Source organism: Schistocerca gregaria, chromosome 2 (genome assembly GCF_023897955.1).
Source record: "Schistocerca gregaria isolate iqSchGreg1 chromosome 2, iqSchGreg1.2, whole genome shotgun sequence".
Lineage (NCBI taxonomy): Eukaryota > Metazoa > Arthropoda > Insecta > Orthoptera > Acrididae > Schistocerca > Schistocerca gregaria.
This window is the reverse complement of record NC_064921.1, coordinates 293,688,801-293,707,448: the sequence shown is the minus strand read 5'-3', so window position 1 is coordinate 293,707,448 and position 18,648 is coordinate 293,688,801. Positions and strand designations below refer to the sequence as shown.

The 18,648-nt window shown below is 38.5% G+C and overlaps 1 protein-coding gene across 2 annotated transcripts in view; it reads left to right on the top strand.

Annotated features, from left to right (window-relative positions):
* The window catches only part of LOC126336906 (general vesicular transport factor p115), a 204,152-nt gene that overhangs the window by 63,796 nt on the left and 121,708 nt on the right, over positions 1 to 18,648 (top strand). For both annotated transcript variants that reach the window (XM_050001034.1, XM_050001033.1), the window contains exons 3-4: positions 1,307 to 1,475; positions 8,224 to 8,320. In XM_050001034.1, coding sequence (XP_049856991.1) covers positions 1,307 to 1,475; positions 8,224 to 8,320 — 266 coding nt within the window. The remainder of the gene's footprint in view (positions 1 to 1,306; positions 1,476 to 8,223; positions 8,321 to 18,648) is intronic.

Sequence of the window (18,648 nt, the reverse complement as noted above, 5' to 3'; positions counted from 1 at the left end):
TGGATATGCTCCATCACACCCCTGTACTCTCCTTTACATGGCAATTTCAAATAAAACAAACTGTTCACATAATGTGCTACCATGGTCTGCAGCCTCCTCAACTGGCACCACAAAGCACTTTCTGTTCCAGAAATTTAATAAACAAATCTGTCCCAGACAACATTATTGAACCACTGCACTGACAGTACTTACATCATGTGATCACCCATAAATTAACCAAACAGGTTCTCCCAGTACATGGCAAAGCTGCTAGGTCAGCATGGGCACAATAGGTCCAGGGGTCTGTCTGCAGATTGTGATTTCATAGCCAGCTCAACAATCCGAAGCCATCCTATTCTGGGAACATATCTTGAAAACCATATCTGCAACAGCACAGGAATGGAAAGGCACAATTTCTGACAATGTACCTTTAATCCTATCACCTACACTGCAGCTTGTATAGTGATACAAAGCTGTGGAGAAAATATGAAGTGTATGCTTCTTTGATACAGAGGAAAAATGAAAGAGACTGATAAATGTTTGGTAACTTAATCAGTTAAAGTCAATGCAGACAAGTGACATGGCCACAATGACAAATCCAGCTATCTGCAAATGTCCATTGGCTGTCTCTTAACACTGGGGCTGAAACAAACAGGTGCTGCAGTGTGCTTAAGAGCACAATCCATCAGTGCCCTTCAAACAGCACCACCTTTCTTTCTTATTTTTGTAATAAAAATTCTCTGCTGAAGATTATATAGGCACTGAATGCAAGGGAGGGGGAGACAGACTTCTCACACAATTGTGTAATATACCCTTCCATAAATTCAACGTAACTTGTAGGCATTGAATAGTTTTTTGTTTTCATTCTTTTTCATATTTCGTTGTGGATTATCTGGTTTGATGTTTCCCTTAAAGAAATTGTTGATGCAGTTCAACGTGGAAAAAAAAAATAGTTCTTTTAGTGATAGTATGTAGTGGTGTCTCTTATTTCTGTGTACTTTCAGGTTGTTTGTGTAATGCAGTCATCTTGTTGCCTTGATTAACAGTGTATATTATTTCAGTAATTCCCATAATGGAACTGTTATCTCTTCGTTATCATTGTTTGCAAGTATTTTAATTGGAACTGCCAAAAGTAACAACATTAAGAGGTGAATTTGTCTTATAGTGAAAGTAAATGTTGTGATACGGTGACATTTATAAGAAAACTGTTTGTGATTAAAGTGTAGCAGTCGTACTCTATGCCAGGAATGTGTTTTTAACATATGTTGTCATGTTTTTCACACTTCTTGTTGTGGAAGCCCCATCTAATTATTTTGTGTGTTTTCAGAACATATAAACTTAAATTCTGCTTTAGTGGCAACTATTGGAGAACAGTTCACAGAAATTTTTATCAAACAGCCAGACAATGTTGGCCTTGTTTTGGGATTTCTGGAGGAATATGATTTCCATGTTCGATGGCCAGCCGTCAAGCTGCTAACTAATTTGCTCGCTAACAAGTGAGTATTATTTCTCTGCCCTTGTCATAGATATTTAGGTAATGATTCATTTCATGGTTGCTACAGGCAAGATAAATTGCATGTACATTGTTGGGCTCACAGTGCCATTGGTAAGATTACTCATTGGCATGCTGTTATAGTCTTGTTCTAGGCATAAGCAATCATCCACAATTGTTGCATTTGTTAATGACCACATAGTTGAAGCATCAATTTCCAACATACGATAGTACTGGTCAGAATCCTGTGATGTCATTCAATCATTGTGCAAGCAGGTGCACATTTTAAGAGGACTTCTCAATTTTGAAATAGAATTGGCATGCAGATATAGAAAGTTTTTATTAACTTTGTTATAATAATGCTGTTTTTTTTCTTTTTTTTTAAGGAAAAATGTCTGGTTGACCAATGTGATAAATATCTGTTAGAAATATGGAGGAAACAAAGGTGATAGTGAAAATAAAATCTTCAGTTAATCTTAGTTGCTCAAAGGTGAAGACAATTCTGTCCATCTCTCCACATCAAATACAATAAAGAGAAATTTGTTGGAAAATAATTTTGTTTATTAACAAGCACATCTCTTTCAAACAATTAAAAATTGACAAAATCAAAGAGAACAAGAAGTAATGAGCAGTGTTTCAAATAGTATTAAGTGCACAGATAATAATTTTACAAGAAGCGAAAAAAATGTTTCACTTGGTAACCAAATGAAGTATGTCAAAATTCTTGATGGCAGAACCTAGTTATTCAGATTATGTTCCAGAATTAGTCATGCCAATGCATGAAAGTGTGGTTTTAATTTTTAAATTGCACTTAATATATTTTGAACCAGTTCACTGAAAGAAAAAAATTGTTTGATACACCATGTTTCCATATAATATCATTTGAAACATAAATTTTATTTTTAGTTGACTTTGTTGGAGACACCTTCTGACATAAGAAAATTATTAACATGTTGTTGATGGTCGATTGATGTGTTAAAATCTTGCACTTAGTCCTTCTTTCATGTGCAAACAATCACAGTCTTCGTCCTCATGAGTTGGCCTACCAGTTTCAGCTAATGTTGTATCAATATTTAGTGCCAAAACATAAAACTGCAATCTATCAACCTCTTTCCAGTTGTCTCCAAATCTTGTTTTCAACAGGTTGCCCACATCCAGTTTCTTTGTGTTGGTTAATACCCTCCAGTTATCTGTTATGTGAGGCCTATATACCTGATCAGTCTTTGTGCATCATTTCAGAAGGGTTGTGAATTGCTTTGAGGGGTCATTGAACCTGCTCATCAGTGCAATCTTTATTCTGACCTTTCTTTGTTCTTCTATCCCCTCCTGTTTCTTAAAATTCTTGGCAAGCTTCTTCTACTTCCTTGCAAAACGTTCTTTGCCTGGAAATTTTACAGTTATCACAGCCTGATAAATCTCTAAGTATTTCTCAGATGTTAATGATGTCTGAGTGTTTATGAAGAGACTTTTCTAAAATGCCAAAAACTCTGTCGCTAGTAAAAATGAATGTCCTCTCACAGGAAGAAATACTGTAATCATTGCTTTGTTTTGAAGCCAGTAAACTAGAGTATGAATGATGTGCATGTTTTTGCTTTGCCCACTGCATCTGTCTGCAAAGAACTGGATGCAGGTGATCGAATTATCAAACTTTACCTCATCTATAAATTAGATAATGCCAGAGGGCACCCCATTACTCCTCTTCCATCCTCAGTCTCATCCCAAGCATAAAATTTTGGATTCTGAATACTGACATCAATAACACACAATGTGTAAAATGATATTTGTTTGGAACAGTATGGTGTGTTCACATTTAATCTAGAAGAGCGTTTGAGCATAGTAACTAAAAGCATCAGTGGATGATGTCCTAAACTCTATATTGAATTGCGTGCAGAAAATGTTTTGGAAGAACAATTTTATCACTTTAAAGTCCAGAGGAACACAGGCGTTGTACATCTTGAAGAGTCTGTTTATGTTTATTCAGTGGGAAGATACAGCCCCCCCCCCCCCCCCCCCCCCCCACTTACTGTAATGTGATTCCCATGCTCGTAACCAAGAAGTAAGTGCGGTCATCTTTTCTCTTCTTGCAACAAACTGAGCACTCTTTCTATTGTTGCCTCTCTTCTAACACCGCCACAATTCTTAACAGCATTTGATGTATTATTAATCCTGGTTTGGCTTACCCAAAATAACTTCTAAAAGAATTTTCAGCAGATCAGTTTTGTTTTACTACCAATTTTAACATCCAAAATTTGGAGGCGTAGTTTTCATCATGTAACTGAGTCTGTGATCTTGTTCCACTAGGTTTGGTGTGCTGTAAACTTTATTCTTTGCTTTCACCAGATAGAATACTGGGATGGTTCCCTACTTGATTCTGTCTTCGTTTTATTACAAGGCAGCTAAAAATTCCTTAAATGTGGATCTGGATTGAATTACCTACAAATAAATACATTACCTCATGTCATAACTAGAGATAGTAAAGTTTAAAGTATAAAAATATGCATTTATGCAATCTTTCCCGCATGCACCAATATTACAAATTTTACTATAAATGATCATTCATATGGGGGATGACTGAAAAGTAATGCCTCCACCTTCGTAACTCAACAGTTGGCAGCATTGGTTTGTGGTAGGTAGTGGCTTGTTCTGTAGCCTTTCTCTACAGCTCCAGTTGGTGGGAAGCCTTGGTATTAAATGCTTGTGTTGTTACAGTGTAAAGTATGCAACCCTGCACAGACGGTTGGTCAATGTGATTTACGCAAAGTGCACTCATTGAATTCTTGACAGGAGAAGGTGTCACCCCAAAGGAGATTCATCAGAGAATGAAGGCAGTTTATGATGATTGTGTTGATGTGCGTACTGTGCACCATTGGGCAAGTAAGTTTATAGGTGTTGAGGTGGGAACATCCGACCTGCGTGACAAAGAGTTGGACATCCTGCGATAGCAACCACAGAGTTTCACAAGCAAAATGTTGACAGATTGATACAAGAATGAAGAGGCACAGTACTCACAACAACATGGTCACCATAAACTGCTTTCGTTCTCTGATGAATCTCCTGTTGTGTCACACCTTCTCCTGTCAAGAATTCAATGACTGCACATTGCTTAAATTGCATTGACTGACTGTCTGCACACAGTTCCATACTTTACACTGTAACAACACAACCGTTCACTGCTAAGGCTTCCTGCAAACTGGAGCAGTTCGTAAGAGGCTACAGAACATGCCATTACCTGCTGCATACCAGTGCTGCCAACTGTTGAAGAGTTACAAAGGTAGAGGCATTACTTTTCTGTCAAACCTCGTAAAATACATCAGATTTCTTACTTACTGAGCTTCCTCTTCAAGCTATATTTAGTTTTTGCATTTCTAATTTTCAATGTATCAGGGTTCTATCACTCGCCCATGGGTAAATGGCCTTCCATGGTGTTCGAAAGTGCACAGCAACACAATCAACACCACACTATGAGTTAAAAGATGAAAACACCGGGAACAGCCAATGAAAGAGAGGGCCAATGAAGCAGTCTGAGAGACAAGTCCTGAACGTAATACGTTTCGAACTGTCGACTGTGATACACACAGTATGATTGATCTGATTCATGTTTTTCAGGAGTAAATTACTATGGGAAAGAATACAAAATGAACTGATCTGACTCAACAGTGTTAAAGAGCATACCACAATTGGTGTAAAAAACACATCAAGCTGTATTTTGACTCGGCTGCATTTAATATGTGTTGAAACAATGCTCCTTGGGCATCTTTTTCCACTGACAGATCTATGCAATGTTAGCAGCCTTTGAGTTTGTATTATGTCATAGTTAATTTTGCTATTATTCTTTATCTCTGATGATATATGCATAAAAATTCACTCTTATTCATCACTACTTGTTCATATGCATATGCTGCAAACTTGCTATACCTTACTTATCTTCACTACTGAGTGGTCATACACTTAGGACAGATTGTGATGGTGGGAGTGGTCAGAGGCAGAAATGAGATAAGAAATTAAAAGTAGAAAAAAAAATCGAAATAGAGGATCATACAGTAGATGAAACAAAATAACATGTGGCAAATGAAGCAAGGAAGACATTAGAAGTAGACTAACACAGGTAAAGAGAGCATTCTTTGCCACAAGATATCTAGTAGTTACAAACAAGGCCATAATATGATAAAGAAATTCCGTACGCCATCCACCCAACAGTTTTTCCTTCCTCCGTCGTGTCACCCCTCTCAATTCATTTCCCCACATGCGTGCCACTTCCCACTGCCCACTACATCGTACCAACCTGTGTACCCGCCACCCTTCCCTTGTACATCCCTAGCTGGCAAACTGGCAAACAGGGAGGCATCCCTGTGAGCCACTAGCCACCCACCCCTAGGCCTTCGTCCCTCTCCCTGCCTCCTGCCTCCCTCTTCCCACCCCACCCTGCCCCCATCCCAGAGGTTTTAGTGTGTTGCAAAGTGGCTGGCTCCTCCTCTTTTTCTTGTACTCAGCCAGCCACATCCATCTACAATATTGTTTTTGCTCCTTGTACCACTTTTGTCCTGTGTAATTAATGGTTTACTACTGACACAATACTTTGTTCCGTGCTTCTGTGTGGACAGGCAAATAGTTTTCCAACTTTTGTTACCTGTGTTTTACGTGCTGTTTTATCTTCCTGTTCTGTGTATTTTACCGACACTTGTCTCAGTCTGTTGTCTCGCAGGTGCTGAAGACTTTGCTGTCATGTGCCCATAAGAACATCTCCATCCATTCATCCAGCATCAGTTTGCTGCATTTTTACATTTTTTCCTTTCATCAGTGAAATTAAATATCTCCTAAGTTATCCAAGGATTCTTAGTAGGACTTGTCTGTTTAGTCATGTGATCCTCTGCTTCCTTCCTTATTCATCTATCAAAGCTGCCCATAGGTTTTTGTTTTATTCCTTCCCCTGTTTCAGCCCAACATTGATGAATGCTCCTTCCAAGATTATCAAGAACCTCTGTTTCCTTCACTTTATCCAGGTCCCATCTATTTAGTTTCCTAACTTTTCCAGTTTCTTTGATACAGCAGTTCATAACAAACAAATTACAGTTAAAGTCCACATCTATCCCTGAAAATGTGTTGTAATTTAAAATCTGGCTTTGTATTGATATTACATAATTAATATTGATTATATAATCAATGTCAGTATGGAGTATCGTCTCAGTTATACAACTGGATTTGGATTTTCTGTGAGAAAGATGACAGTTTGTAGTAATTAATGGAAAGACATTGAGTAAAACAGTAGTGATAGTTGGCATTCCTCAAGGAAGTGTTACCGGCCCTCTGCAGTTTCTAATCTTTGTACATAATTTAAGAGAGAATCTGAGCAGCCACTGAGATTCTTTGCAAGTGATACTGTCATTTATGACCCAGTAGTCATCAGAAGATCAAAACCAATTACAAAATGATTTAGACAAAGTATTTGTGTGGTGTGAAAAGTGGATATTGACCCTAAATAATGGAAAAATTGTGGTCATTCACATGAGTACTAAAATCTATCTGTTAAATCTGGGTTGTACAATAAATTACACAAATCTGAAGGCTGTCAACTGAATTAAATACCTGGGGTTGACAACTACGAATTACTCAAATTGGAACAATCAAATAGAATGTTGTGAGGAAAGCGAACCAAAGGCTGTCTTTTATTTCCAGAACACTTACTAGATGCAATGAACATTAAAGAGACTACCTACACTATGCTTGTCCATCATCTGCTGTGTGGTCAGGGACCTTTACCAGATAAGATTTTCCAAGGACACTGGAAGAGTTCAAAGAAGGATAACTCATTCTGTATTATGGTGAAATAGGGGATAGTGTACTGCGGATATGATATGCGAGTTGGAATGGCAATCATCAAAATGAAGTAATTTTTCATTCTGGTGAGATCTCTTTATGAATATTCGATCATGGACTTTCTCCTCCAAATGCAAAAATCTTTTGTTGGTGCCCACGTACGTGAGGAGGAGTGGTTATCGTAGTAAAATAAGAGCTCGCATGGAAAGATTGAAGTGTTCACTTTTCGCACAAGTTGTTTGAGAGTAAAACAGTAGACAAATAGTGTGCAAGTGGTTCGATGAGCCCTGTGTCAGACACTTAAGTGTGAATTGTGAAGTATTCATGTAGGTGTAGATGCAGAATTTGAAGCCTTCTGGGATCCCCAGGTCTCTTCCACGTACCTTCATTCACGATTCTTATACCATGTGTCTGCCATGAGTAAATTACGCCCTACCAGGCAGTTTTCATGTCTTTCGGTCAGTCCATGTTCTCCTACTGTTTTTCTTTGTATCAATACTGTATGCTTCAAGGAAGATGACAGGTGGGGCCCTCTTAAACTGTGGTCTGAGTGACCTGTACCTCCTTTCAAATCTTTTCTGACCAATCCCTCTTTTTGTATCTGAGGAACGACATAGAAGTTCGAAAAGCTAGGAATACTTTTCTCTCTCTCTACATTTTAAGGTTTCTCTTAGCAGTAATTGGAATTTCCACTCACTGAGGCATGTAAAGGCCAGACATTCTGTTCCCTGGAATTTGTTTCCTCAATTAAATTTTCTTTCTGATATGGTTAAGACTTTTATCTGACTTCTCATGAAGAATTTGACAGATATAAAACATGTAACACAATGTAAATAAAATTTAAATCGTTGAAATGGTATTTTTGGTATAAGAGTCTCCTTTTAGTGTGTTAGCTTCTGATTTGAATTTTGTGTAATTACTAAAAATTTCAATTTCAGGCCAAAGGAGATCCAAGAAATTATTTTGGTTAGCCCTATGGGTGTATCCAGACTTATGGACCTCTTGGGAGATAGCCGTGAAGTCATTAGGAATGATGTATGTATATTCAGTGTCATTTCTTGTTTAAAATCCTATTGTTTAGAGCCTGGTATGTGAGGCAGGGAAAGGCATGGAAGAGGGGAAAAAACAAATCATATTTGTGTCTTATCAGTCAGCTGTATGTGAACAAAATGTTTATAGGCATTACATGTAGAACTTGACTGTTGTAATGTGGCCTATGTATGAAATTTATTTGCGCAGAAGCAATTTTATCATTGTGAAATGTTTCTATTTGCTTAGCAATTGATAGGCAGTTAAATGATAATGCTGTCAATTAATCATCTATTTTACATTTAGGGACCACTGTCACAGTACATAGTTGGTGATATGAAAGATGTTTACGCTGTTTTGAAAATTTCATACTACTAATACTGAAGGAATGGAAATATTATAAGGGCCTGAACATGTGGATCTTTAATATTAGTAGTTTCCATTAAGATGCTGCTACCCTGGGAACTGGAAGACCAATACTTTTATTACACAGTTTTATTTTTATTCAAGGGAAGCACTTTTGTAGGAGGCAAAGGAAAATAGAATTTATTTATCAGTGTACCAGTTTTGAAAGGCTGGAATGATAATGATCATGACTGTATGGAAATAAGCAGTGATAAAGAAATTGTTCATCCTCTGCCATTGTAAATCGTTGTTCACTGCACTACGTATTTCAGAAAGCTGTCTTCCATCATCCGATGTGTAAAGTGAATAGCTAAACCAATCCCATAAATGCATAACTTTGCAACAACATTCAGGGGAAAGGTATAGAAGACTGTTCTTATCACCATGCTGTGATGAGCCATCTGCATTAGTTTACTTATGTGCTGCATTGTTGTGTCTGGTACTTTTTTGTGTAAAATCTGGTGTACTTGTACAAGGATTATGTTTTTACCTTGTGTTTCATTGTGATGTTTCAAAAACAGTTGTTAGTGATCCAGCTTGATTATGTATGACCGCTGCTTACATTTTTACTACTACTTACATTTTTTTTTTTTTTTTTTAATTTTTCGTCCTGCAAATGTGACTGCTCCTCTGCAGCATATGCTAGCACTCACAACTTTACTGATAATGTAAACTTTCTTTAACTCTTGTTAAATGTTCATTGATCACATAGGTGTTTCCACTTTGACTTAACTACATAACTGTTTGTATTTGAAGTACCAGTATAGCTGATGGAAGTGGAACTGTGGGACATTCTTTGCATTGGGTTAAACATACAACAGGTGGAATATTACGAAAGGCATCCAGCAAATAATGCAACACTTTTTTTGTTTTGGCCAGTTTCGATTGAAAAATATGTGGGATTTGTTGTGGGACATTGTGGAATATACTCACTTCAGCGCATATAGTTTCATAAAGTTCAGATAGGTGGTGGCGCTATACATAACCTTGAAAATGGCATTTGTTACATAGGTGCATTCCAAACAGAGAGCTGTCATTGAGTTTCTTTTGGCGGGAAACCAGAGCATCACAGATATTCATAGGCACTTGCAATATGTTTATGGGAGCCTGGCAGTGAACAAAAGTGAGGTGAGTCATTGGGCGACGAGGCTATCATCATCATGACAAGGTCCCGCAGACCTGCATGGTCTCCTGTGTGTGCCAGGTGGCCACACACAGCTGTGACTCCAGCAGTGTTGCAATATGCTGATACTCTCATTTGAGGTGATTGAAGGATCACAATGAAACACCTCATTACACAGCTGGACATCTCTGTTGGTAGTGCTGACACAATTGTCCACTAGTTGAGAGGTACTCAAAGGTGTATGCCTGCTGGGCTCCTTGCTGCCTAACAGAAGACTATAAAGAGCAGTGAAGGACCATCTGTGTGGAGTTGCTTGCTGCATGTTATGAGGCTCATGATGGGGAAGTTACTGATGATGTAGCAAGATGTTGGCTCGAACATCGACCAGTAGAGTGGTACAAAGTGGGCATACACGCCCTCCCAATAAGCTCACGTAAGGCTGTCACATTGAATGGAGAGTATGTGGAAAAATAGGGTTTTGTAGCTGAAAGAGTGGGGAATAATATGGTGTATTGCAATCCTGAGTAAGACCAGCCTGCTTTCAGAAAAAAAAGCGTTGCATTACTGATTGAATGCCATTCATAGATCAGTGATGGCATACTAGTCTTGAGTGCATGGCAATAACCTTCATCAAGATGGACCTTTTTCCTGTTAATAATTTTAGTCAGAAAGCAGTTTGGAAAGCACTGTTAAATCTTTGCGTCATGGTGGGCCTGTTGCCTTTGAAGGTGTTATTGAAAGAGAGTGACATATGTTTCTAAAATGTGGGAGAGAGATTTTTTGATACTGTACCATGATAAATGCTCTGACATTCTTGACATATTTGTTGGTTTTGCTGAGGTGTATATTGCCTAAAGTAATTATTAATGTAAGCCCAGTTCTGTATAATTGTACAGAAGGGAGTGGAATTGGACATATACCTTACATAGAGGCTTTTAAGCTACTGGTCTGTTTACCATACCATTTATTGTAGTCGGCTTGGCTTTCTGAAATATTTTCATATGTTTGAAAATGCTTAATCAGTGTTTTTTTTATAGAGCTGTATAAATCTTAATTAAATTTTATAAACAAAGAACTATGCTGTTATATGCTGACCAAAATACACTCATGTTCAGAAAAAGCAGAACACTTTCAATGACTAGAGAAAGGACATTCATTCATATTCACAGGACCTATACGTTAGTATGTTCTATAGAAATGACTAGCATTTCAGTCACCGTGGTTCAGCATGTGTCCCATTGCATAGTAGCACAGTTTCTGCCAGGGGCCCTGATAGCTTGTTCCTTGTGTCATAGCATCAGTCCTTATAAGGTGAAAGTGGCATCCTGTGGTACAACCAATCATGCTGCATTCTTCTGGTTCCAAAGTTCATCTGTAGTGTTTGGCATAGTGTCACAGCACTACTCCCATCATTTCACCACCTCCCACATATTATCAATTGGCGACAAGTCTGGTGATCTGGCAGGCTAGGGTAAAAGGCTGGCATCCTGTGACACCAAGAGGAGACATGTTTGTGCAGCAATATGTGGTTGTGCATTGTCTTGCTGTCTGGTTTGGGGTGATGTGCAGAAAGGGTATGGCTATGGGTCGCAGTACGTCATTCACGCAGGTCACACTAGTCACAGTGCCCTAGACATGTACCAACTGTGATTTGTGGCTGTGCCCAGAAGCACACCCACCTTAAGGCCTTGAGTTGATGGTGTATGTGTTGTGTGAATACAGTCACTGTGATGCCTCTCCTCGTGTCTGCGGCAAACTGAAATGGGGCCATCATTTTCAAACAAACAAAACTTGGATTTGCCCGAAAACACTGTCTGATACCATTACTGCCTTCAGTGACGTCATTCCTCACACCATTGCTGTCTAGCATGTTTCCACACATTCGTCAAAGTAGGCAGAGAAGTCAACTATGCCCACTTAAACCATGCCATAGTAAATGATGATGGACAGTCAGCCCTGATAGTGTATCCTGTGTTACACTTTTTCACTGTTGTGCCAGAGTAGAGGAGGACAAAGGTTTGTCCTGCAGTGCCATTCAGATGAGGTGTCTATCTTCTCACACAAATTAGTTAACAAATTATTGTAACCAATAGGAAAGGAAGATGTAGGATGGCCGAGGAACAGATGGCTTTAATGGAGACAAAACAGGCTGTACACATACTCCTAGACTGAAGAAGAATACTTCTGTAAAATGCTGGACGAACAGCACAAACTATACACTTATCATTAATTTGATGTACCATGAAAGAGTGACCACGAATTTTTGTTTCAAAAACAAATATACTTTTGAGAATCGCATTTGTCACAAATAAATGACTTCAATAAATATTTGGCTCATTGAGAGTTACAGTAATTACACTCTCATTTTCTAAAGTACATCAGTTGTAATAATCAGTCAAATGAATGAACTAATTAGGAACTACGAGCACTTTACAAATGCAATGACAGCAGTTAATATGTGACAATTTCAGTTCACTTTGAGTTCATGAAATTAATGTTACCTCAACAACAAGACTATATAATATCGTTTCAAAAGAAAATTCAGTTGAGACAATTAATGACTATAAGACAGCTTTTCTGGCCAGTAATTGCCATCAGACAGTAAGTATGAGGACAGACCAGTCTTATCCTCGCTACAGTTGTGTGTTGGATCTGCCACTCCTTTTTAACCTTTTGCAACCCAACCCTCTCACCACCCGGAGTAAGGAACCAGTAATTCTGATAGCTGGGGTAGTATCATCACTTTTATTTGTATCTATCAACAGTATTAAATATCTCCCCTTCTGTATATGGCTAGCAATTCTGTCTCATAATTTATTAGACCATATAATATGACAACTCAGATGCTGCCTCATCGCACCCTACACACAATTTAAATCATCTTGAAAGGGATAGGCTATAGGATCCGACTAAATAAACAACCCCAAAAGTGGGAGAATGTTTTTGTAAATATGTATGAGCATAATATAAAACTAGGCGTAATTAATGAATAACAGATGAGGAAACTCTTAGTAAGTGACAATTCAAGTTTGATCGAGAAATAAAGTTTTTACTATTTCAAAATAGTTTTAAATGTATCAGCTTCTAAGTTGATATGTGCGTTTCATGGATATGGAAATATATATAATGAAAATGACAGATTGCTACTCGCTGTAAAGATGGCTGTTTGAGTTGCAGACAGGTGCAATTAAAAGACTGTTACACATTTAGCTTTCACCCAAAGCCTTCTTATGAAAAAGAAACGTGCACACATTCATTCGCACAGGCAAGTGTATCTCATGCACACGTGACTGCCATCTCTGGCAGCTTTTACCGGAATGTCAGTGGCATTTTCCTTTCCTGAAGAACTTTAGTGCGAAACCTTAATGTGTTACATTCTTTTCATTGTGCCTATCGTTAACTCACTATGTCTTTATGGTGAATAGCAATCTATCTTTTTCATTACATTGTTGATATTCCAACCTATAGTTTTCATTGTTTGAAAATATGTTTATACTCTCATGGTCAGAAAAACAGAACACCTTGAATAACTAAAGAGAGGATGTTCATATTCACAGGACATGTAAATTAAGGTGTTCTGCAGAAATGTTTAGCATTTGAACCTTGCCAGCCCACGGGTTCAAGGTCAACATCGATATTTTGACACACCACCACCTATCAATAAATTGTGCTTGCAGTTCTTGTTGTCACTATAAACCAAAGTTAATGGATCAGCGTGACTTGAGCAGACAAGCAGGATACCTCGCACATGTATGCACAAATTGTACCATCAAATAAGTGAGTTTGAAAAAGGGCACATTATTGGCATGAGAGAATGAGATGCTCATGTGGGATGAAGTGTTCCAGCAGTGCAATTCATGTATGTAGAATGGTTCATGGAAGGCTGTAGAACCTGATGAGATGGGTCAGGTTGCACCACCTATACTACCCCCTGAGATTTTTATGCATAATTGCTCCACTTATAATATTATACTTTGTATTTGCCTCTGAGGCTATATATTGAAAATTTCTTTAGAAAATGTTGTTTCAGCCAACTATATTCTTCTTTTCCTTAGTTAATGTCGAAGATTCACATTCTTGTGTTAAAATATAGTTAGCCATTACTTCATAAAATTTTGATTATGTGTTATTATTTGTCTTGCTACTTCTACGTATTGTGTCGTACATGATCTGAAATTTATTTAATTTATTAGTGACATCATTTTGATATTCATAGCTGATATTGCAACACCTGAAAATCGGACACCGAGTGTGTTGATTGTTCATCTAATACTATTTTGGAGTGAACTGGTAATTTCCCTTTGAAGGACATTATTTTTATTGTTCTGTACCTCAGCCAGAAAAACAGAACCTTACAGGATCAATTTGTTGTCCATCTGTTGAGACCCCATTTTTTCAGGAAGGGGTGGAGATAGAAAGTTGAAATTTATGTCAAGTACCAGTAACCCGGCCCAGCTTCACACAGGCGGCATTATGTATATGTGGCCGGACAACTTGTGTGCCATAATGAAATTTGTTTGCTGGCCATGAATAATTTTCAGAGAACAATGTTAAATAACTGAATATCATCACTTTCGTATAACTTACACGATGTATGTAACACAAGGCAAGAAAGTTGTCTGGAGGAATGAATGTTAAGATTTTCATATTGAATTGTTGTTTGGACTGACATTTCGTTGCAATGATGGGAGAACATTGTGATGTAAGTAGTATGTTTACAACCAATGTAAATATTGAAAGCTGCGGGGTGGCGGATGGATAGCAGTAAGAGAAAAATACGAAATTTAGGAATATTTGCCGTGTTTTACGAGAGGCTGAAAACAATTTTTGTGGTCAGCCAGAACGTGATGCAAAAAGTTTCCAGTCTGCAAGTCAACGTTCTTCTTTTGTTCACTGAAAGAAATGTTTCTACTCTCTGTTTACTCAGCAGGATCAGGAACTATAATTACAAATAAAAGTTTTAAGTTCTAACTAATTCAATTTCACCCGCACAAAATAGTGATATTCTTGATGATGATGATGTCTCTATCATAAACAGCACTATGAGCAGTTCAAAGGCGACCTCTGTGGTAAGTTCCCATTAAATGGTCTTTTGCCCTGACTTACGATAATCAAAGTTAATTGCTCACCACAATAGTGGAAAATAATGTCACCACTTGCCACGTGGTTTTGTTAACATTACGGGCGGCACCCAAACAGTTACTTCCATGAAATCTAAGCGATCCAGGGTGGTGTACAGACCTCAAGAGTTCACTTCCTATTTGTACCGAAAATGGGCATTTAGTTTCCAGAATGAGATTTTCACTCTGCAGTGGAGTGTGCGCTGATATGAAGCTTCCTGGCAGATTAAAACTGTGTGCCGGACTGAGACTCAAACTCGGGACCTTTGCCTTTTGCGGTCAAGTTCTCTACCATCTGAGCTACCCAAGCACGACTCGTGCCCCGTCCTGACAGCTTTACTTCTGCCAGTATCTCTTCTCCTACCTACCAAACTTTACAGAAGCTCTCCTGCGAACCTTGCCAAACTAGCACTCCTGAAAGAAAGGATATTGCAGAGACATGGTTTAGCCACAGCTTGGGGGGTGTTTCCAGAATGAGATTTTCACTCTGCAGTGAAGTGTGCGCTGATATGAAACTTCCTGGCAGATTAAAACTGTGTGGCGGTCCGAGAGTCAAAAGCTGTGACGACGGGGCGTGAGTTGTGCTTGGGTAGCTCAGATGGTAGAGCACTTGCCCGTGAAAGGCAAAGGTCCCGGTTCGTGTCTCGGTCCTACACACAGTTTCAATCTGCCAGGAAGTACCAGGCATTTAGTTGCAGCCTGGGTGTGACATCACTCGAGGCAGCACGTAAGCTGCCTTTTGACTGATGCAATTGATAGCTGGGTGTGAAGTGAAGTAACTGCCTCCCTGGCCATATTTATGTATGGGCGCAGCAGACAGCCAAAGGGAACATCTGCTGTCATCTACTCTATGCTCCAATAGCAGCCTCTAAATGGCCCCATTCTCAGATATGTATTATTTTAAAACTGTCATCAATCAAATTAGAATCTTCATAATTTTTATATGAATGGAGTTAAGTTGGCTTTAATCACAGAAAAAGTTTTAGCTTGACTGCATTTAAGGCTTGGCCGGTTAGAATTTTTAGAATGGAACCGACAGTAGAACATGACCTCTGAGCTACATCTTTAAGAGATCTGGTATTGGTTGGTAATTGCATCAAAGTCTTGAAATTTGTTATAGCTTTATTATTTAATTGGTTTTATCAGGTGCTGTAATCAAAACTTTGTATCAGTGATATAAATGATACTTAATCTATGACGATTGTATTCTTATTTAGTTCTCAGTAAATTACTTGAAAACTGTTACAGGTCGTTTAATGAGGTCACATAGTAAATGTTTTTATATTGAACTGAAGTTTCATACCAAATTTCATCTTACTAGGCCTAATATTTAGCACCTTTAATTTTTCAAATATATATGTATATATTTTGTTCATTGTGCCTGTCTGCCGGCGCTTTCCCGCTTGGTAAGTCTTGGAATCTTTGTTTTTAATATATTTTTCCCATGTGGAAGTTTCTTTCGATCCAAAATATCAGATAAAGTTAAAACTTGTAACGGTTTATTTTGACATGCATTTGTACATTCTGACAAAGTTTTGGCTTTCTAGCCACTTGTTTTTTTTTATTTAAAACACTGTATTTAGGGAAACACATTTATCTGATCACTCTGAGATTTAACAATTTAAACATTAATATACTGAAGTGTATGTTAACAGAGTTTGGAAAAGCAAATTTAATTTTTAATTTCACCCTTAGATTATGACACAATACTGTGTATGCTATACACATGCGCACTATGATGATATGGCACTAGTTTCAGTGAACTGGGCTAAGTCCTGACACACTCGCTCACCTCTGTATCTCTCAAATGACCAGACTGTCCTCCTCTGCCTCTATCGATCTCTCGTCCGCTCTAAATTGGATTATGGACACATTGTCTACTCCTCTGCATGGCCTTCTATCTTACGCCGTCTAAATACAATACACCATTTCTCCAGTAGCCTTTTCCAGTCACCCATGATACTAGATTTCCATCCCCCTTGTTAAGTACTGTATTACCTTTTCAACATCCTCATATACTCTCTCTTCATTTTCAGCTTGTGACGTCGGCATGTATACCTCAACTATTGTTGTCGTCATCGGTTTGCTGTCGATTCGGACAAGAACAACCCTATGACTGAACTGTTCACTGTAACACACTCTTTGCCTTACTTTCTTATTAATAAGAATCCTGTGCCCATTATACCATTTCCTGCTGCTGTTCATATTACCTTATACTCAACCGACCAGAAATCCTTGTCTTCTTTCCATTTCACTTCATTGACCCCTATTATATCTAGATTGAGCCTTTGCATTTCCTTTTTCAGATTTACTAGCTACCCTATCACATTCAGGCTACTTACATTTAATGCCCCAGCTCATAGAACTTTATCCTTTTGTTGATTATTCAATCTTTTTTTCCATGGTTACCTCCCCCTTGGCAGTCCCATACCGGAGGTCTGAATGTGGAGTATTCTGGAATCTTTTGTCAATGGAGAGATCATCATGACACTTTATAAACTGCAGGCCACATGTCCTGTGGATACACGTTATGTGTCATTAATGCAGTGGTTTCCATTGCCTTCTGCATCCTCGTGCTGTTGATCATTGCTGATTCTTCTGCCTTCATGGCAGTTTCCCACCCCTAGGACAAGAGTACCCTGAAGCTTCTGTCCACTCCTCCACTCTCTTTGACAAGGTCATTAGCAGAATGAGGGTGGAGTCTTATGCCAGAAGTCTTCAGCAGCCAGTGCTGATTATTAATAAAAATTTTAGCGGTGGCAGGTTTTGAACCTGGGGCTGAGGACATTTTGATTACTAATCATTGCTACGCCTAGACCATGCCGTTGTATAATACCTTGCCCATTAAAAAAACTGATAAATTTTACAGCTATGATGGAGAGTATATTGTCAATTAATTCTGAAAAAAAGTACTTTGTACTTTCACTAGAGTATAGTGTACCTTCGCGCAGGGAAAATTGTACTTTCACACGGGAAAAAGTGTATTTATAACTGGGATATCTGGCAACTTTTTTTTCCTGTCTGCATTTATGCACCGTCTCTACTAACCTTGTGTTTATATGCCTGGTGGCTACTTTCATTGTGTCAGGCAGGTAAAAAACCATCCACCTGCATACCATACCATTGCTTGGCCTCCATTGGAAAAGTTTTTTCATAACCGGCAATGAGCAACAAGGCCTTATGGGATTCCCACAAACAATTGCCTTTTTTAGCGATGGGCATGGCCAGCCTTAATATTTTACATCAAGGCTGGAGCAGATTTCCAGTTCGGCTCCTCCAGAGGCCCAGACTTATTTTAGATTTGACCAATTTTAAGAAAGATAGTGTGCCATATCTTACATTTCAGTCTCTGTTTTTTAACATTTTATATCTGCATCAAAATTTCACAGTATTTCACGCTAATGGCTCCAAACAGGGGAATCCCCTTGGCTGCTCTGTAGTGGTCCCCAGCCATGTCACCCAGAATTCGCCTTCATGATGAGTATACCGTTTGCTTGGCAGAGCTTCACACAATCCTGAAGGCACTAGAGCAGATGCATCATATACAGGGCAAACAGTTTCTCATTTACTCCAATTCCCTTGGTGCCTTACAATCACTACAGAACCTTTACCCAGCTGATATACGACCAACTATACTTGTTCCAATGACAGGGAAAGCAGGTGTCATTCTATAAGGAGCCAGGGCA